The sequence below is a fragment of the Panulirus ornatus genome, chromosome 10 (assembly GCF_036320965.1).
Source record: "Panulirus ornatus isolate Po-2019 chromosome 10, ASM3632096v1, whole genome shotgun sequence".
NCBI lineage: Eukaryota > Metazoa > Arthropoda > Malacostraca > Decapoda > Palinuridae > Panulirus > Panulirus ornatus.
Window position 1 is genome coordinate 27,230,232 of NC_092233.1, and position 23,046 is coordinate 27,253,277.

Here is a 23,046-nt window from a genome sequence, read left to right on the forward strand (position 1 = left end):
GTCCATCCACCAGCCGGCCCTCACCCTCCCTCTCCTCTTTGTGTCTGTGGGTACCAGTCGTCCACAGAGGAGCTGCCTGGCCGTGAGCAAGATGGTGGGTCATCCACCACCGGTTAGCCTCCAAGTGACCACTCGTAATGATGAATAATTGGCCAGTTGAAGAAGCAGAAATATTCAGGTTAGACTTGACAATTTAACAGATGTTCAGCCCATGGAAACGATGACTTGCAGATGAAGGCTTTTTAGCAATAGGCTTTCAACTTGATGATATAGAGGCGACAGGACTGGGAGAGCAATTTGAATGTAACAATTTCATTTACAAACATTTGAGGTCGGAATTTCTGTAGTAATAACATCTTTAGTGACAGTGTGGGTAGAAAAGGTGTAGCAACAATGTATGGTACCAACATCTGTTAACAACTTGTAAAATTAGTATGGATTAATAATTTAAGATCAACAACGTGAAAGTAACAATCTAATGTAACGAATCTGAAGTAAGAATTTGGTAGTAATTTCTCAGATGTAACGTCTTCGAAGTAACATTAAGTGATCAATAACTTTTTTGTACCGTCCTTCAAGTAACAACTCAAGAGTAATATCTTAAATGTTTCGTTCTTGAAGTAACACCGCGAGAGTAACAAGCGCGTTACACAAGGTTGAGAGTAACAGCGCTTCAGTAACGGCATCATTTCAACCACTTTGCGGGTCTTGCCTCAAGGTCATAACATGAAAGTAAAAGCTGCTCCATAAGGTTATATATCTGGAGGTCACCAGCGGAACTGGCCTGGGATGACCATCCTGTTATCCTCTCTCTCTCTCTCTCTCTCTCTCTCTCTCTCTCTCTCTCTCTCTCTCTCTCTCTCTCTCTCCACCAACGGCTTCCATCCTCGTCTACCACCTCCCTAGTCTCCCTCACCTCTACGTTCTGTCTCATATTTCCTCTCACTCCTCACCTAAAATTTCCTTCTCACTCCCACTTATCTTGATAATCATTGGACACTTACATTCTCTCATGTAGTTCTTGATTTGTGGTGTATATCTTCCTTCATCTCTCCCTTCCACTTTTATGCTTCATCCATTCTCCTAATTTCGCATGACTTTTTATCGGATGGGTAAGTATGTGTGTGTGTGTGTGTGTGTGTGTGTGTGTGTGTGTGTGTGTGTGTGTGTGTGTGTGTGTACGTAACTACATCTGTACATGGATGGAGGTTTACACTGGTGAGGCCCCATCTCTTTAACCATCTCTACAATCATTCAACATCTGTAAGTTGTCTGCATTTACTACAGTCAGTTTATTCCCTTCATCCGTTACTCTTATACTAAAAAAGTTCATCTTTACGTCCTATATAACGAGTTCATTCGTTCATGTTATGGCCTCTGGTTGTTCCATGCCTTTATTCTTTGTTCATTAAGTATATCATCAAGCTGATTGAAAGACTTAAAGATTGTGATCAGGTCACCCCTAACTCTTCTCTCATCCATGGCAGGCAAATCTAAGGCTTTTAGCCTTTCCTTGTAACTCAACTCCTTTAACTCGAGTGCGATCTTTGTTGCCCTCCGCCGCACCTTCTCTAACCAGTTCATTATGCTGTTTTAAGAACGGTGCTTTTACACACACACACACACACACACACACACACACACTTCTCGTGCGAGATCAGATCTAACGTATATCCACAGCTGAGTCGAGCTATTAACACGTACTTCTACTGCACTTCTGCCCGTGAGGAACTTGACCCACTCACGCAGCACCTACGAAGCCTCACACAGCCACGGCATCGAATAAGTAAACACCCGACACAATAGCAGTTGCGAACGAAACAGGTCTGGCTGAAGCTGTGCCAATCCCTGTTTCGAAAGGGTTCTGTACAGCTTCGACCATCGGGGTACCGAGAGTTCAGGTGTGTCTTGGAACTATCAATCAGCTTCACTGTATCATTTGTATCGATTACATACAATCTGTAATGAGGAGCAGCAGCCACTGGTCCTCCTGCCTCAGTCACGGAAAACACACAAGGTAAATATGGTGTCTGTAGACCGTTCATCTGCTGGGTTGTGGACTGGTAGTGACGTGTCATTCCCTTTCTCAACTTTTTGCTTCGATCCCATTGATGGCTGACCTCCCCTGGCTGTACTACCTGTTTAAGAAGTGAACAGTCTTCAGTCTCCCATTATGAATACTTTTACTGTTGTCTGGAAACAGACCTTCCTTGAGATGCCAAGGTTTGAGCAGAAAGCATTTAAAAATGTACCGAGTTGAGTAACAGTCTTCAACCTTTACTAGACTTGCTAATGTATCACTTTTGCCCATATATCTTCCTGACCACACACCGGCCTCGATGTTGAGAGGCCTAAATGTCAACGTTTCCTCTATGGGAACACACACACACACACACACACACACACACGGCGCCGCTTTGTAAGAGGGTTAAGGGGGACACACACACACACACACACACACACACACACACACACACACTACCACCAAGTAAAAGGGAGATGAGATCTCTATATCACTTCGTTCTTTCGTTCCAGAATATTGCATCAATCAATTTTCTCCGGTGAGAGCAATCTTGAGTTGTGTGAGGGTATGGTAGTGTGTTTACCACTAGTCCGGATTTGTGGTGTGCCTGGCGTGACTGGTCTGGACTCGAGGGGCGTAAGAGGATGCTGATAAGACAGCTATCGTCCGAGAGGGACGTTTCTAGATATCACGCTTCACGTTAGGCCTGCCACATAGTCCTTCACTAAAGCCTTAATTCCTAGTCACCATAAACCAGTCCTCAACTCCCCCAGGACTGCGAAGCTCAATTGTTCCCAACGACCTTAATCATGATTAGCAATCCCCCACGCCCCCGGCCTCCCCCCCCCACCACACACACACCTCCACCCCCACCTCTCTCTCTCACCCCCCCCCCCCCCCCTCCCGCTCTGCCTGGTTACAGCAAGGGCCTTGAAGAGGCAAGAAGGTGTGTGTGTCGTCACCTACCAGCTGACGCGTCATGTCCAGCCCTGTGAACCAACTCCCCGAGCTTAATATTACTCCTCACACTATCATAACCCAAGCACCAATTACAAGCGTATGTATGTAAGTGTGGTGGTGGTGGTGATGAGACACTGTGTACCAGCAGTGAGCGGCAGTGGTGGCCTCTCCCACCACGAACCACCACCACCCACCACCACCTCTCTCTCTCTCGGGTGGAGGACACCTTGCTCGTTCATCCACTAATGACAAGTATTTCCTTGGGCTTCTTTTTTTTTTCTTTCGTACTCAGTGGCCTCAAATCCCTCATCTAAACACGTTCCTATGCTCGGCGCTAATCTCCATATCAGTTATTTCTTCCTAGTCTCATCGTATTTCTCTCAAATTTCTACCAACATCCTTCCATTATACCAGGCTGTTGTCATCCATTATGTTCGTGGACTGCACGTGAGGCAAGCAGACAGCGACTGTTTCACCTGGCTCACAGTGATCCCAGGCTACTAGCCTGCGTAGCTAGTGTTCTAGGGTCTCGGGGTCTACGTCTCCTGACGAGACGATTGCTCTCCTACAGGAGTGCCTCGGGGAGACTGCAGAAGCCTCCTCACCCCGTACGTGTACCTTCACTGCCAACGTGATACATATATATGATTACCAGGTACTGAGTGCCTGGCAGGAGAAGATCCGTTTTGGCTGTGAATCTGCTTCAAAAGGTCAGATTTAAAGTGATAAACTAAATCTTGGGTTAATCATGTTGATCCAAAACGACTGATTAAGGAACCATCGAGGCTCCTCTGTAAGACTGTATGTGGTACAGGCTTAAACCCTGGGTCACAGTACAGTGTTAGATCTTGGGTTACATAAACCCTGGGTCACAGTACAGTGTTAAATCTTGGGTTACATAAACCCTGGGTCACAGTACAGTGTTAAATCTTGGGTTACATAAACCCTGGGTCACAGTACAGTGTTAAATCTTGGGTTACATAAACCCTGGGTCACAGTACAGTGTTAAATCTTGGGTTACATAAACCCTGGGTCACAGTACAGTGTTAAATCTTGGGTTACATAAACCCTGGGTCACAGTACAGTGTTAAATCTTGGGTTACATAAACCCTGGGTCACAGTACAGTGTTCCGTCTTGGGTTACATAAACCCTGGGTCACAGTACAGTGTTAAATCTTGGGTTACATAAACCCTGGGTCACAGTACAGTGTTCAATCTTGGGTTACATAAACCCTGGGTCACAGTACAGTGTTAGATCTTGGGTTACATAAACCCTGGGTCACAGTACAGTGTTAAATCTTGGGTTACATAAACCCTGGGTCACAGTACAGTGTTAAATCTTGGGTTACATAAACCCTGGGTCACAGTACAGTGTTAGATCTTGGGTTACATAAACCCTGGGCCACAGTACAGTGTTAAATCTTGGGTTACATAAACCCTGGGTCACAGCACAGCGTTAGATCTTGGGTTACATAAACCCTGGGTCACAGTACAGTGTTAGATCTTGGGTTACATAAACCCTGGGTCACAGCACAGTTTTAGATCTTGGGTTACATAAACCCTGGGTCACAGCACAGTGTTGAATCTTGGGTTACATAAACCCTGGGTCACAGCACAGTGTTCAATCTTGGGTTACATAAACCCTGGGTCACAGTACAGTGTTAGATCTTGGGTTACATAAACCCTGGGTCACAGTACAGTGTTCAATCTTGGGTTACATAAACCCTGGGTCACAGTACAGTGTTAGATCTTGGGTTACATAAACCCTGGGTCACAGTACAGTGTTAAATCTTGGGTTACATAAACCCTGGGCCACAGTACAGTGTTAAATCTTGGGTTACATAAACCCTGGGTCACAGTACAGTGTTAGATCTTGGGTTACATAAACCCTGGGCCACAGTACAGTGTTAAATCTTGGGTTACATAAACCCTGGGTCACAGCACAGTTTTAGATCTTGGGTTACATAAACCCTGGGTCACAGTACAGTGTTAGATCTTGGGTTACATAAACCCTGGGTCACAGCACAGTTTTAGATCTTGGGTTACATAAACCCTGGGTCACAGTACAGTGTTAAATCTTGGGTTACATTACAGCTTTTAGCTTTGGGTCACAGTTCGGTGTTAAAGTTTGATCCACAGTACAGTCTTCACCCTTGGGTCACAGTACAGTCATGAGCCACGGGTCACATTAAGGTGTTCAGCCATGGGTCACACTATAGTGTTGAGCCATGGATCGCATTACGGTATTCAGCCTTGGGTCACAGTACAGTGTTCAGCCTTGGGACACATTACGGTGTTCAGCTTTGGGTCACATTAAGGTGTTTAGCCTTGGGTCACATTTCGGTGTTGAGCCATGGGTCATATAAAAAAAAAATTGACTCAATCCATCGGAAGGTTTGAACCGCTGAGGTGAAAGCTGAAAACTTGAAGAACGTTTGGGTGGAAGTGTGTATGTGTGTATCTGTCTGTCTTTCATTAGGTTGAGGAGAGAGAGAGAGAGAGAGAGAGAGAGAGAGAGAGAGAGAGAGAGAGAGAGAGAGAGAGAGAGAGAGAGAGAGAGAGACTTAGTATAGGACTCGAAACATAGCATAATTTTTTTTTTCTAGTGTGTGTTACGTACGGTGCTGGTCGCTGGGTCAAGGGAGAGGGGGCTAAGGTGTGGAATGGCCTTTGGGAAACCCGAGGTTTGACTAAACATTCACTCCGGCCACCTTCACTGACAACAGCAGTGCTGCCTGCTCCTCAGATGGTGTGTATGTGTGTGTGTGTGTGTACAAACAAAAAAGTAGATAAACAATGATGAGGGTATTTCCCCCAACAGACATGTACGAGATGTATGTTAAACACTTGGTATAATGGAAATAATGTCGGTAGAAATTTTTGGTAAGAAGAATATGTCAGTAACCACAAACAAATACAGAACAAATATACGAGTACACAAACACAAGACTTACTAACAAACCAGAGGTCTCAATATACACCTGTCGCAAACAAAATTGCTAGTCAAACTAGGTGATTCGATACTTGGTCGAGGCTACATAGAACCCATCTATCTCTAGTTGGTGAAACATATGCTCGGTACAGCTTCGTTCAGGCTTGTTCCCCGTGACATGTGTCTGCAGCTGTATCTCGCAGCTTCAGATATGATGAAGTTATTTCCTCCTCTCAGTGTTGACCGCTGCGCACATCACAAGCGGTTGTGCCACATCTGTATATGCATCTGGATCTGCTAAGGACCGCCATCTTCTGTTCGTATATTCAAGAGTCAACGATCTCAGTTTAACTACACCGCTGTGGGAATGACGTGATAGATGGTCAAATAATGATATATGATATTCTGGTTGAATATTCTATCATCTGGAGCAGAATATTCTATCATCTGGAGCAGAATATTCTATCATCTGGAGCAGAATATTCTATCATCTGGAGCAGAATATTCTATCATCTGGAGCAGAATATTCTATCATCTGGAGCAGAATATTCTATCATCTGGAGCAGAATATTCTATCATCTGGAGCAGAATATTCTATCATCTGGAGCAGAATATTCTATCATCTGGAGCAGAATATTCTATCATCTGGAGCAGAATATTCTATCATCTGGAGCAGAATATTCTATCATCTGGAGCAGAATATTCTATCATCTGGAGCAGAATATTCTATCATCTGGAGCAGAATATTCTATCATCTGGAGCAGAATATTCTATCATCTGGAGCAGAATATTCTATCATCTGGAGCAGAATATTCTATCATCTGGAGCAGAATATTCTATCATCTGGAGCAGAATATTCTATCATCTGGAGCAGAATATTCTATCATCTGGAGCAGAATATTCTATCATCTGGAGCAGAATATTCTATCATCTGGAGCAGAATATTCTATCATCTGGAGCAGAATATTCTATCATCTGGAGCAGAATATTCTATCATCTGGAGCAGAATATTCTATCATCTGGAGCAGAATATTCTATCATCTGGAGCAGAATATTCTATCATCTGGAGCAGAATATTCTATCATCTGGAGCAGAATATTCTATCATCTGGAGCAGAATATTCTATCATCTGGAGCAGAATATTCTATCATCTGGAGCAGAATATTCTATCATCTGGAGCAGAATATTCTATCATCTGGAGCAGAATATTCTATCATCTGGAGCAGAATATTCTATCATCTGGAGCAGAATATTCTATCATCTGGAGCAGAATATTCTATCATCTGGAGCAGAATATTCTATCATCTGGAGCAGAATATTCTATCATCTGGAGCAGAATATTCTATCATCTGGAGCAGAATATTCTATCATCATCTGGAGCAGAATATTCTATCATCTGGAGCAGAATATTCTATCATCTGGAGCAGAATATTCTATCATCTGGAGCAGAATATTCTATCATCTGGAGCAGAATATTCTATCATCTGGAGCAGAATATTCTATCATCTGGAGCAGAATATTCTATCATCTGGAGCAGAATATTCTATCATCTGGAGCAGAATATTCTATCATCATCTGGAGCAGAATATTCTATCATCTGGAGCAGAATATTCTATCATCTGGAGCAGAATATTCTATCATCTGGAGCAGAATATTCTATCATCTGGAGCAGAATATCTGTTCCGTCCATTGTTCCATTTGGCAAAAACAATATAAGTATTGTTCCGACCTTTCACATAACGCGTCGTTTTACGTTTCTGTTCTTTCTTATTTTTAAATTTTTGTCTGTGCTCAAGATGTGAATGATTTCTGTTCCTGAGATAAATTTTGGAATAGTTTGTTCCTTCTGTTGTCTTATGAAAACTTCTTCAAGAGGTTAAAAGCGTCATCTCCGCTTGGGTTCAACCGCTTTGAGAACCGTTCACGGGGATGGACACCACCGGCAACCAAGTGTGGAAGGCACGCGAGGCGCAGCAGAACGCAGCTCGGAAGCGACTTGCAATGACCCAGTTCATGTGGCTGACACAAGGTTGTGACCTGTAGATCCATCTTGCCTATTAGGGCTTGAACTTTGCTCAGGAGACGACTCAGTCGTGTGAAGCAATGATAATAAACTTTATGAACGTGCTGAGGTGAGGATATAACATGTTACCATGCACCTGTGTGTAGAGACGCCTTGGGACGTGATCCAATCTCCACCGTGACAGATGTTAGGCTAAAGCTTCCTCTTGGGGCGGATGGGACCTGTCACCTGTGTGTGTGAGGAGGGGCCTGACTGTGAGAACCACTCGTGGTCAGACTTCCAGGATCAGTTCATCTTCTCTCTCGTGTCCTCACGTCCTCCATCATCTTCGTTGTTCCATCAACTCTCGTTTCTCCATCTCTCTCTCTCCTTCTACCATCTGTGACGTAACTCTATCGTTCCCCAACATTTTCCTCTTCTCCCGCTACTGCTCCTACTGTGCCACCTTTGCCGTGACGCCACTGCTCTGCCACCGCCGTTGTGACACCGTTGCTCTGCCACTGTTGCGTCATCGTTGATGTGCCGCTGCTCGCTAGCTGTCTGAACTGTGCTACCATAACTAGCGCCGTGTTGTCATTACGAACTTGAACTCACTCACTCTCATCTCCAGTGATCCGCATCTCCCTCATCCGTAATTACCGGACTGACTCCTCCCTTGCCAACAGTTTTCTTTTATTGCCCATATTTCAGTTATCCGGAATTGCGATCGTTAACCGGCATATATATATATATATATATATATATATATATATATATATATATATATATATATATATATATATATATATATATATCATCATGATGAAAAAAGATTTAGCTTATCCTCATTATTTTTTCCGTCCGCCTTCCACCTATATATTACGAACATTTATCTTTGGTTGAATGGTCTTAAATGTACTGAATATAATTAAGAATAAAGAGACAAAATAAAGAAAATGAACAACCAATAATGATAGTAATGGAGCAGTATGAAAGGATACAGTATACATTAATGTTACATCATTGGTACATATACATCACTGTATTTAATCTATCTGTATAAAATTACTGTACTGGACTGTTAAGACCCTTTATCTCATTCATTAAATGGTAACCCATTTCATAATCATTAAGACGTTTAGAACAACGTTGGATTTTTGTGTCTTGAAATAATGATAATCAAAAAAAGATTAAACTGTGTTCAACTAACGTTACGTCCACCAGAGGGCAGAGCCGTCGTAACTGTGAGGGTTCTTACGACGGGACGTTCACCGGAGGGCAGAGCCGTCGTAACTGTGAGGGTTCTTACGACGGGACGTTCACCGGAGGGCAGAGCCGTCGTAACTGTGAGGGTTCTTACGACGGGACGTCCACCGGGAAACAGATCCGACGTAACTTACAGACGTTACAACAACAGCAGCGTTTGTGTCGCACCTTAACTGGCACGGGGAGGTGGATGTGTGGCTATAGGAGTGTGGAGCAATGACCAGGGGGAGGCGGAGGGTGGAAAGTGGGGTGGGAGGGGGGAGGGTGGGGGGGGAGAGAATCCAGTGGAGCTGTTGTGGTGGAGATGGCGGAGAGAGAGAGAGAGAGAGAGAGAGAGAGAGAGAGAGAGAGAGAGAGAGAGAGAGAGAGAGAGAGAGAGAGAGAGAGAGAGAGAGAGAGTCGGTTGTCACTGTGGAGGCACGGGAGGGAGCAGTGACTTGTTGGACACCTGACTGACTCTGTGCCTCACACAGTTCACAGTAAAGCCTCCCTCACTACTGACATACTTCTGTACTGGTATACACACACACACTCAGCCACCCTGACGCACTGACCTGTGGAAGCCTCTTACACTCAAGTGCATCCACTCACACTTAGAAACACATACTTAAGGAGTAGTAAGGCGTTCACTCATCATAAGTGTGTGGTGAAAATAAGATCAGTAAGGAAAGCCCACGTTTGTATTGAAATGTACTGAAAGAAAATGAAGTTATTTGGCCACCTTTATACCAAGAGACTCGTACAACAACAGGCAAACCATAGTACTGGAATACACTCAAGTGTGACGTATGTCCCAAAGTATGATCATAAGATAGATGGATAAACCAACTTAACAAAGAACAGACACATGTAACAAAACACACACACACACACACACACACACACACACACATATATATACACCATCTCCGTAGGAAAACCATCAAATTTCCTTTGATTCTGAACTTGTCTATTTTTTTCTTATCACTGTTTGGCACCCCGTAAACGTACGAGTTGATGTCACTGCTCGACCTCCCGCGCTTCAGTTTGTGTTCGAAATAATGTATTCGAACATATCCCATTGTGTCGCTGGTTCATAAACATACAATGAATCTTTTAACAGGGTCAAGAAGGAGCTTCGTCTGTTGTAATACCATTTTCGTCTTGGGACTTCCGGTCAAGAAGGAAAAGAAAATGGATGTTGGGTTTTTCCTGCCTTCGTCAGGAGATACAGGAAAGGGAGGGCGTGAGAGTACCTGGTGACCTTAGAGTGGGAGAGTACCAGGTGATAAGGTGATTCTTACAGTGGGAAAATACATGATTGCCACTAGGGTAGGAGGATACTTGGAGACCCTAAGGGAAGGAGAGTACCAGGTGACCACTAGGATGGGATAGTACCAGGTGACCACTAGGATGGGATAGTACCAGGTGACCACTAGGATGGGATAGTACCAGGTGACCACTAGGATGGGATAGTACCAGGTGACCACTAGGATGGGATAGTACCAGGTGACCACTAGGATGGGAGAGTACCAGGTGACCACGAGAGTGTCAGAGTACCAGGTGACCACTAGAGTAGAAGAGCACTAGGTGACCACTAGAATGGGAGAGTACCAGGTGACCACTAGAAAGGGAGAGTACCAGGTGACCACTAGAATGGGAGAGTACCAGGTGACCACTAGAATGGGAGAGTACCAGGTGACCACTAGGATGGGAGAGTACCAGGTGACCACTAGGATGGGAGAGTACCAGGTGACCACTAGGATGGGAGAGTACCAGGTGACCACTAGGATGGGAGAGTACCAGGTGACCACTAGGATGGGAGAGTACCAGGTGACCACTAGGATGGGAGAGTACCAGGTGACCACTAGGATGGGAGAGTACCAGGTGACCACTAGGATGGGAGAGTACCAGGTGACCACTAGAGTGTCAGACTACCAGGTGACCACTAATATGGGAGACTGTCAGCTGCTTACTAGAATGAGAGAGTTGTCACTTGTTGCATCTCCCACCACACACACACACACACACACACACACACACACACACACACACACACCCGCAAACCACCATTACCCTCCTCACCCTCCCTAGCTAATCCCTCCCTCCCTCCCACTCCCTCACAACATCCTCCTCTACTCCCTCCCTCATCCTCCACCCTTATCATCCCTCTCCAGGCCCAGGACACTGCCATCATTTCCATCATCATCATTCTGGCCATCAACACCATAATTACATTATCACAGTCATGGTCATTATAACTGCGTTAGTGTCAATCATCATCATCATCATCATCATCATCATCATCATCATCATCATCACTAACGTCACCATATTCCTGTGGTCTGGTTCGGGTCACTATCATCAGTTCAGGGTCACACATTTTCGTCCTGTTGTGTTGTGATCAATTCATTCATAATATTAAAGGCTTGATCTCACTTATCATCACATCTATATATCTTCACTATCTCTCCAAGATGTTTTCATGGTCACTATAACCTAACCCCCCCCCCCCCCCCCCAGCCCCGTCTCGTCTCGTCGTGTTTAAGGCATAGCAGTCAACCCCAAGTCTTACCCCCCCCCCCACTGCTCGTCCGCCCCCCCTTGGTGGAATGACGTCACAGATGTCGGTTACCCGGATGCCTCGGGTGAAAGTCCAGGATGAGAAAGTCCGTGTGTTTTGTGTGTCGGTCGCCAGATGTCACGCCGCGCGTCTACTCTAGTTCATAAATAAGTAAATATTCAAGTCAGTATTATCATCTGTTGCCTGTGTTTTGTGTTCATTATCCTCATCATCATTGTGACTGTCATGTAAGAATGCGTCATTAATGTAAACGTTGTCGGGGAAGCAGGCTTTCCAAGGGCTGGAAATAAACGAAAGATTTCACGAACATGAACATCGTAAACACCTTTCGTTTTAATCCCACATAGAGGAGTCACAAGGTCATCTTCACACACATGATGTAAGAGTAAATAAACACGTGGAATCAGGACACCCCACACACACACACACACAAACGAGTTCTCTTCGGGTTGAGTGGGCCGTGAACGACATCAATTCATTGAGTATATTTCAAGTCTCTCCGATGTGGCCCGAAGTTCAAGGGCGGGAGATGTTAGTCAAGGGCAGCTACCGATTTCCACCTGCCGAAGAACACGCGTAGAACAGCTGTGAGAAGTCGTGAGATGTGCGAGTCCAGAGAAAATAAGTCTCTTGTTCTTGTAACCAAAGAATATTTACAAGACTAGAAAGTGATCAACAACAAAGACAAACAAATAGCATTAAAAGGAAGAGAAACTCTCGAGGAATCTCAGCGATGAGCACGGAACGCGAGTGTTGCCACCACCAGGTCACGGTATTTCTGTAGTAGCAGCTTCTTGACCCAACGACGACGAGACGGGACTTTGGCCCTTACGTCTAAACAAGGACGTTAAGCAAGTGATAGATATCCCGAACGAGGTTCTGGTGAGTAAAGCAGGTGAGAAGGGAAGTAATAGTGGACAGTACGATCAAATATACTTGGATTTCATCTTACAAGAACATCATAGGAAAGTATTCGAGAAAAACGAAAACGTATCACACATCCCTGTGGTATATCTGTTGCAGAAAGTCATACAAACAGATACGAATGGGAATATAACTTTTACAAATGCAGACGTCCATTTAACATAGCTTCCGCTGCTGTTAGTTAACAGATTTAACTCTCCGTTAACTCACGATTGACCCATAATGTTCCACCGTTGCGGTGATCCTGGGCGGAGGGTGTTGGGGAAAATGGCTGCTGAGTCACAGATTACATCAAGTTCATTACCCATCTGGACGCAAGACCCAGTGACTCAATCCCAGACACAGGAAACCGCAGGCGGACGATAATCTCCCTTCCGTCTGGAGTTCCTAGGGCTGAAATTCCACTTAGTAGTTAATCCCTTTTGATGGTCGGATTGGCCTTACGAGACTTTCCTCTCACTGTACCGCTCGGCCCCCTTGCCTCACACACCGCTCCCAGGTCGCCCTACAACGCTCACCCCTCGCCATATACCACAGTCTTCAATCCTCTCTGAAAAATAATCTATTCAAGATGATATTCCTTGATCCTTCTTCTGTTCTCATGTTTAGAATGCGATCGTGTAAGAGAAGAGGATTTCCAGATTCCTCTCTACTGATGGTATCTTCTCTTCCCTCTCTCTATACACACATCTCTCTCTCTCTCTCTCTCTCTCTCTCTCTCTCTCTCTCTCTCTATATATATATATATATATATATATATATATATATTGATTTTAAATTGTGTCCACTATGCGTATTATATCTAGTCAAATTCTTTGTGCTAATAAGATTGAACCAATGGATGACATTTACTCCTCTTAAGCCATTTATGTATCGTCTGTTCTTAAAGTCAAACTTTCACCTCTGTCATCTAGTGTACTGCATGTTGACTGGCTGCTGTAGCCATTATTCATACACTAGAGGCCAGAGATGACGAAATATTTTGCACCATTTTTTTTATGTTTCTTCGTGTTGCCGCAACTGAGGAGGCCTTGTGGGTTGTGTGTCAGCTGGTGGATGGAGGTAATCAGTGTGACGACTTGGTTTTGTAAGGTTATCAGGCTAATGAACGGGAACGTCGAGGTTGTCATTGGGTTAAAGCTGAAAATCATCTTTACACAACGTGTAATATACATCACCAGAAGAATGTCACACACACACACACACACACACACACACACACACACACACACATACACACACACACACACACACACACCCAGACAGACAGACACTAAGAACAGAATGCCACCATCACAAATTATCACAGAACAGGAAACTCGTAACAATTGTTCCCGAATTCTGTAATGTTATGCAAGTTACATCATTTCTGATACTAAAAAGTAACGAAAGTTTGGGATTGTAATTTCATTTTTTGTTAATCGCCGATTTATCATTTAATCGTAAGTCCTAAAGTTGTGATCAACACTGTCTTCCAGGCCAGCATGTAGTCGCCCTTCGACAATTGTGGTCACTACTGTGTGTGTCATTAAACACTGGCTAATTCCACTGTCCTCTCTCTCTCTCTCGGCCAGGCAGGAGGATGGGGAGCCCTTACGGAGTTGGAGAGGTGAGCGGGGTGCTGGGGCCTGACGACTACGTCTGCACCCTGCCTCCCGAGGTGAGGAAGGTGGCTTCCAGGGACCTCATGGAGGACGACGTGACCCGCGCCGCCGCCCTCCACCAGATGCGTCAGTACATCACCAGACACCAGGCCATCAGCAAGTGTAGGCTTGGTGAGTACACACGCCACACCCTACACTCACCATACCACCAGGTGACTCTTTGGTGACAGTCCACACACATGACTCCCCCAGGACCGTCACCAAGGCTTGGTGAGCGCCTCCTCCTCCTCCCCACCTGGGAATATACCTCCCCCATTCCCTTTGTATTCCCCCCCCAACCTCTCCTTGGCAACTTGATCCACTTTCGGAGGTCGGCTTACCCACCGCTTGCCCTGGTGAGAACCGGCTGCTGGTTACTCACGGTAACCAGAAACACGACTCGTGGTGAACCAACAGACCACAAAAGGTCATTTCAGTGTTCCAGTACACCAAGAAGTTCAGGTCAGGTCAGCTGACTCACCATGCTTCAGGGTACATTCTTTCGAAGTCATGTACTAAGCTTTGACCTGTACCATACCAGGTGGACATGTACCATACCAGGTGGACATGTACCATACCAGGTGGACATGTACCATACCAGGTCGACATGTACCATACCAGGTGGACATGTACCATACCAGGTCTACATGTACCATAACAGGTTGACATGTACCACAGGTGGACATGTACCATACCAGGGGGACATGTACCATACCAAGTGAACATGTACCATATCAGGTGGACATGTACCCTACCAGGTGGACATGTACCATACCAGGTAGACATGTACCATAACAGGTGGACACGAACCATACCAGGTGGACATGTACCATACCAGGTGGACATGTACCATACCAGGTGGACATATACCACATCAGGTGAATATGTACCATACCAGGTGGACATGTACCATACCAGGTGGACATGTACCATACCAGGTGGACATGTACCATACCAGGTGGACATGTACCATACCAGGTGGACATGTACCATGACAGGTGGACATGTAACATACCAGGTGGACATGTACCATGACAGGTGGACATGTAACATACCAGGTGGACATGTACCATACCAGGTGGACATGTACCATGACAGGTGGACATGTACCATACCAGGTGGACATGTACCATACCAGGTGGACATGTACCATACCAGGTGGACATGTACCATGACAGGTGGACATGTAACATACCAGGTGGACATGTACCATACCAGGTGGACATGTACCATACCAGGTGGACATGTACCATGACAGGTGGACATGTAACATACCAGGTGGACATGTACCATGACAGGTGGACATGTAACATACCAGGTGGACATGTACCATACCAGGTGGACATGTACCATGACAGGTGGACATGTACCATACCAGGTGGACATGTACCATGACAGGTGGACATGTAACATACCAGGGGACATGTACCATACCAGGTGGACATATGCCATGACAGGTGGACATGTACCATACCAGGTGGACATGTACCATACCAGGTGGACATATGCCATGACAGGTGGACATGTACCATACCAGGTGAGCATGTACCATAACAGGTGGACATGTACCATACCAGGTGGACATGTACCATACCAGGGGACATGTACCATACCAGGTGGACATGTACCATACCAGGGGACATGTACCATACCAGGTGGACATATGCCATGACAGGTGGACATGTACCATACCAGGTGGACATGTACCATACCAGGTGGACATATGCCATGACAGGTGGACATGTACCATACCAGGTGGACATGTACCATACCAGGTGGACATGTACCATACCAGGGAACATGTACCATACCAGGTGGACATTACCTTAAGTGGATATGAACCGTACCAGGTGGACATGTACCATAACAGGTGCACATGTACCGTACCGGATGGACATGTACCATTTCAGGTGGACATGTACCATACCAGGTGGACATGTACCATGACAGGTGGACATATACCACACCAGGTGGACATGTACCATACCAGGTGGACATGTACCAAACCAGGTGGACGTGTACCATACCAGGTGGACATGTACCATACCAGGGGACATTTTTCATACCAGGGGGACATGTACCATACCAGATGGACATGTACCATTACAGGGGGACATGTACCATATCAGGTAGACATATACCATACCAGGTGGACATGTACCATAACAGGTGGACATTTACCATACCAGGTGGACATTTACCATACCAGGTGGACACGAACCATACCAGGTGGACATGTACCACACTAGGTGGACATGTACCATAACAGGTGGACATTTACCATACCAGGTGGACATTTACCATACCAGGTGGACATGTACCATACCAGGTGGACATGTACCAAACCAGGTGGACATGTACCATAACATACGGACATGTACCACACCAGGTGGACATGGACCATACCAGGTGGACATGTACCACACCAGGTGGACATGTACAATACCAGATGGACATGGACCATACCAGGTGGACATGTACAATACCAGATGGACATGGACCATACCAGGGGGACATGTACCATACCAGGGGGCATGTACCATACATGAGTGTAACTTCTTAATCATGAAGGTCTGTCCTAAATGTAACGTATCATCCTTACCTACGGTGACTGGAGCCTGAAATCTCTGAAAGACGTGTCATGGGTAATAATGACAACAGATTAATGATCATCATTAATGACTAATATGACGGACGATAAAGTGAACTGGTTATGTGGACAACAGACGGGGAGAGTATTGCTCCCGCTCCTGGGGGCCGTCCTTAGTGATGTGGCAAGTCAGTTGAGTAACAACGATGACGACCAATCCTGGGAGGGGCTTATGTGATGATGTCACACCTACACTGAACTAAAACAATGACGACAAAAAAGAAGGCGGAGCTTACTTAAAACGTCACACCGTAGGCGGAGCCTTCTCATACAAGCCACCAATCATCTGTTGCTCATCGGCGGTCTTTAAACGTTTACGGTAATTCAGACCAATAATGTCCCAGCGTATTGTCCATACCTAACGTACCTGTGTCACTCATGTACGGTACTTTAAGGACTGTGAGATACGTGGACATGAACAGAAGCCTCGAACGCATCGACGTCTGTGATGCTATCGTCGGCGGGTGTCGTAATGAGAGGTGTATCGGTGAAGCAAATGTAAAGTTTCTTCCTGTCTCTCACAGCCAAGGTGAACCTATTGAGCTGATCCAGCTGCTGATGACAGGTTAACCGTCTGTCAATCTATCTGTTTCTCTCTCGCTCTCTGTAAAGAGCAGCTTTTCATTATATACATTTTTTTCCATCTGTGTAGGAACCATCCTTTACGTTTTTCTTATCAAAGATCTCAGTTCTTATTGTACAGCCTTGAATCCCATCCACTCTGCAAACATGTAGCTCACGGTTCCTTACGTCCGCAGATAGCAACTTCTTGCTGCGATTTCTGCGGATGAAGAAGTTCAGGATCCGTGAGTCGCAGGACCAGCTGGAGAAGTACCTCCGCATGCGTATGGACCATCCACACTGGTTCACAGGGTTAGACGTACGCGATCCAGCGCTCGAGGACCTCATCGACACCGGCTACTTCTTCGCCCTGCCAGAGAGGGACGACTCAGGCCGCAGGGTGTTCTTCAGTGTGGCAGGTAAGGGGCTTGGGAGAGTGTGTGGTGAGGGGCGGGGGAGAGTGTGGTGAGGGGTGGGGGAGTGTGTGGTGAGGGGTCGGGGAGAGTGTGGTGAGACGTGAGGGGAATGAGGTAAGGGACCCAGAAAGTGTGGCAGGGAAAGAGACAAGATAGTAACGTCCACGAATTGTAACACGTGATGAAGATCAAACTCGTCACAAGGCATCAGAAGAAGAGTTTGGCTGGCGGCCTCCCTCTGTGAACCCTCCTCATCTACCTGTGACTGGCAGCCTCCCTCTCTGATCCCTCCTCACATCCACCTGTGTCCGGCAGCCTCCCTCTCTGTACCCCCCACTTATTCACGTGTGACTGGCAGCCTCCCTCTCTGTACCCCCCACTTATTCACGTGTGACTGGCAGCCTCCCTCTCTGAACCCCTCACATATCCACGTGTGACTGGCAGCCTCCCTCTCTGAACCCTCCTCGCATCCATCTGTGACTGGCAGCCTATAAGACTGTTTCTACCAGCTTGCTGTTTATACGTAATGAAGTTCATAAACACATTCTGAACACTTTTCATTGGACAGTACATATTCTCACTGAACGAAAATACTTTCAAAAATCATTGTGCCCCCTCGACCTTGTTCTCAAAGCATTAGATAAATAAAAAAATGCACACCGGAAGAAAACAGTGGGACGGATGTTGAAATATATTTCAATTGAATGGCTAATTATTAACCTTTGTTTTCTTTGAAACTATAGATTCAGTGGTGTAAAAGACAAGGTTCTGTGTCAACAGGAAAGATGGATCCCTCTCGCTTCACGACAGCAGAGCAAATGCGATCCATGCAGGTTGGATTTGAATCCCTCTTGGAAGACGAGGAGAACCAGGTTCGAGGTTTTACTTACATTTTCGACGAGAAGAATGTTGGACTGTCCCTGATCACCCTCTGGACACCGTCTGATGTAGCCAAGGCCTTCCAGTGTTGTGAGGTAGGTTGGTGTAGCACTGCAAAGTATGGTAGAACCAGAATTAAGAACTGATTATGGTACTGAAAAGTCTTGGTTGTGATCTATTGACTTAATAAACTTCATACACTCCTCACCGAATTCTAATACTATGAGGCAAAACAAACTAGCAATTTCAAGTGATGTTCCTCAATGTATCAAAGACTGAACTGCATCAGAGTCAGCTTCTTACCTTCTAACGCAAGTGTCAACTGATTTTGTAATATTATATTCTGCATCATAGGTTACAAGGACACCATGGCATCAACTTCTAGTGGCTTTTGAGTCATATCACGATATGTGTATAAGAGATTATTATCTCACGTGAGGTGTAAAGATATGTATATAAGAGATTATTATCTCACGTGGGATGTAAAGATATGTATATAAGAGGTTATTATCTCACGTGGGATGTAAAGATATGTATATAAGAGATTATTATCTCACGTGGGATGTAAAGATATGTATATAAGAGATTATTATCTCACGTGGGATGTAAAGATATGTATATAAGAGATTATTATCTCACGTGGGATGTAAAGATATGTATATAAGAGATTATTATCTCACGTGGGATGTAAAGATATGTATATAAGAGATTATTATCTCACGTGGGATGTAAAGAGTACTCGTGGTGATAACTTACAGTGTTACATACTGGACAATTCCAACACAGTTGGCATGCACCAACCAAATGGAAAGTCATGGGGATGGGAGGGTGAGGCAAAAGCAGATTTTGACCATAATCTTGTCAGGAATAGATAACACGAATCCATTTATGATAAAGATTCGAACAGTGGTTCTCAATTTCGGGCCGCGATCGAAATCAGTGTGGCGGGAGGGTTCGTCAGTAGGTTGGCGGAAGGTCGTCAGTAGGGTTAACACACACACACACACACACGCGTGCGCGCGCGCCACAAATATCGACACGAACACCACAAACAAGGTAAATGCCTACAGAACTGCACCGGATCAGAAGAAAAACGAATCCCTTCCTAACCTCCACAAATAATTCATCCGCTCCACCCTAAACTACGCCTCGAACTTGCTTGGTCACTTACTTTGTCTAAAGCTGATATCAAATATCTGGAGACCATACAGAACAGAGCAGTCAGAACAATCCCCGGCTGCCTAGCAACCATAAGACTTCATCATTTGCACAACCAAACAAGGATACTCCGAGTACAATTTTACCTCACTTTGCTCGGCAATATTATTTTTTTTTTTCGGCAACAATAGACCCCTCTCATCCAGAACAGTCCATAGCCAAGCACCAACAGAAATAAAACTTCCTTGCCTCACTCTTGAACAGCACATACTGAAACAACTCTCCCACCTCCAACAAATGCCACACTGACCAGACATCTACACATCGTAAAAGGCCCACAAAAGAAAAACACACTCATGGAATTTCTCTCAACTCAATCTTAAACACCTCCCTCACAAGACATACACCCCATCTGAAACTACACTCTCTACAAGTGAACGAGTTACACTTTCCTGTATATGCTCTGGACACTGGTCGTCCCCTCGAAATCATAGACACCAACATATCATAAAGATCCTCATATTAAAGATAAAACCTCTTGTGCTACAAACATTGGACACATAACACTTGTCTTGTGCTTACTTCACAAAAACGCACACAAAACATCACTTCACTTTTTGACCCACAATCCATCCAGTGAAGTGGCCGACTTCCTGATTGCTGCAAGACTCAACACGGCTTCTGGAGAAGAAGTTCAAGTATAGTTCTGTTACCACAGGATCCCTTTTATCGGTCTCTTGCAGCTTCGAGGCTGCGCTACAATCAGAAGCAGGAAAATGATGGGCTCCAATTGAGCTAGACTTTTCTGGGCAAGACCCTTCCCTTTTGTCAATTGCCGATAACTCAGCCTCGCCAAAGGTGACTTTTCACTCGCAGTGTAACCACAGGCAGGCGGAGATCTGGGAATACCTCGGGTCAGGTGATATTCAATATACGAAAGCGCTTGGGGACTTCTGATTTCTTCGTGGTTATAAGAAAGTACTTGAATCACGCATATCGCTATGAATTAGTTGCATATATATATATATATATATATATATATATATATATATATATATATATATATAGACAGAGTGGCAGATATAGGGTGTTTTGGTCGAGGTGGTGTGCAAAGTGAGAGGGTTAGGGAAAATGATTTGGTAAACAGAGAAGAGGTAGTAAAAGCTTTGCGGAAGATGAAAGCCGGCAAGGCAGCAGGTTTGGATGGTATTGCAGTGGAATTTATTAAAAAAGGGGGTGACTGTATTGTTGACTGGTTGGTAAGGTTATTTAATGTATGTATGACTCATGGTGAGGTGCCTGAGGATTGGCGGAATGCGTGCATAGTGCCATTGTACAAAGGCAAAGGGGATAAGAGTGAGTGCTCAAATTACAGAGGTATAAGTTTGTTGAGTATTCCTGGTAAATTATATGGGAGGGTATTGATTGAGAGGGTGAAGGCATGTACAGAGCATCAGATTGGGGAAGAGCAGTGTGGTTTCAGAAGTGGTAGAGGATGTGTGGATCAGGTGTTTGCTTTGAAGAATGTATGTGAGAAATACTTAGAAAAGCAAATGGATTTGTATGTAGCATTTATGGATCTGGAGAAGGCATATGATAGAGTTGATAGAGATGCTCTGTGGAAGGTATTAAGAATATATGGTGTGGGAGGCAAGTTGTTAGAAGCAGTGAAAAGTTTTTATCGAGCGATGTAAGGCATGTGTACGTGTAGGAAGAGAGGAAAGTGATTGGTTCTCAGTGAATGTAGGTTTGCGGCAGGGGTGTGTGATGTCTCCATGGTTGTTTAATTTGTTTATGGATGGGGTTGTTAGGGAGGTGAATGCAAGAGTTTTGGAAAGAGGGGCAAGTATGAAGTCTGTTGGGGATGAGAGAGCTTGGGAAGTGAGTCAGTTGTTGTTCGCTGATGATACAGCGCTGGTGGCTGATTCATGTGAGAAACTGCAGAAGCTGGTGACTGAGTTTGGTAAAGTGTGTGAAAGAAGAAAGTTAAGAGTAAATGTGAATAAGAGCAAGGTTATTAGGTACAGTAGGGTTGAGGGTCAAGTCAATTGGGAAGTGAGTTTGAATGGAGAAAAACTGGAGGAAGTGAAGTGTTATAGATATCTGGGAGTGGATCTGGCAGCGGATGGGACCATGGAAGCGGAAGTGGATCATAGGGTGGGGGAGGGGGCGAAAATTCTGGGAGCCTTGAAGAATGTGTGGTAGTCGAGAACATTATCTCGGAAAGCAAAAATGGGTATGTTTGAAGGAATAGTGGTTCCAACAATGTTGTATGGTTGCGAGGCGTGGGCTATGGATAGAGTTGTGCGCAGGAGGATGGATGTGCTGGAAATGAGATGTTTGAGCACAATGTGTGGTGTGAGGTGGTTTGATCGAGTAAGTAACGTAAGGGTAAGAGAGATGTGTGGAAATAAAAAAGAGCGTGGTTGAGAGAGCAGAAGAGGGTGTTTTGAAATGGTTTGGGCACATGGAGAGAATGAGTGAGGAAAGATTGACCAAGAGGATATATGTGTCGGAGGTGGAGGGAACGAGGAGAAGAGGGAGACCAAATTGGAGGTGGAAAGATGGAGTGAAAAAGATTTTGTGTGATCGGTGCCTGAACATGCAGGAGGGTGAAATGAGGGCAAGGAATAGAGTGAATTGGAGCGATGTGGTATACCGGGGTTGACGTGCTGTCAGTGGATTGAATCAAGGCATGTGAAGCGTCTGGGGTAAACCATGGAAAGCTGTGTAAGTATGTATATTTGCGTGTGTGGACGTATGTATATACATGTGTATGGGGGTGGGTTGGGCCATTTCTTTCGTCTGTTTCCTTGCGCTACCTCGCAAACGCGGGAGACAGCGACAAATATATATATATATATATATATATATATATATATATATATATATATATATATATATATATATTGTTACGAACTCAATACTTATTCGAGCAAGGTCGCCAGTAACATACATATGTTACAAATACTATACTGATCCTTGTCTTTGCAAGGACGTTAGATTTGCTATGTTGCACAACTCAGGATAACGCTATCTTAACGTAATGGGATTAAAGCATACACCAGG

General features: G+C 44.9%; 1 protein-coding gene across 2 annotated transcripts in view; it reads left to right on the plus strand.

Annotated features, from left to right (window-relative positions):
• Positions 1–23,046, plus strand: part of LOC139750837 (alpha-tocopherol transfer protein-like) — a 50,146-nt gene that overhangs the window by 21,757 nt on the left and 5,343 nt on the right. For both annotated transcript variants that reach the window (XR_011713232.1, XM_071665622.1), the window contains exons 2-4: positions 14,245–14,445; positions 17,722–17,943; positions 18,721–18,914. Coding sequence is in view for 1 of the 2 variants with exons in the window: in XM_071665622.1 (XP_071521723.1) it covers positions 14,253–14,445; positions 17,722–17,943; positions 18,721–18,914 (609 nt within the window). In the remaining variant the exon portion in view is untranslated. The remainder of the gene's footprint in view (positions 1–14,244; positions 14,446–17,721; positions 17,944–18,720; positions 18,915–23,046) is intronic.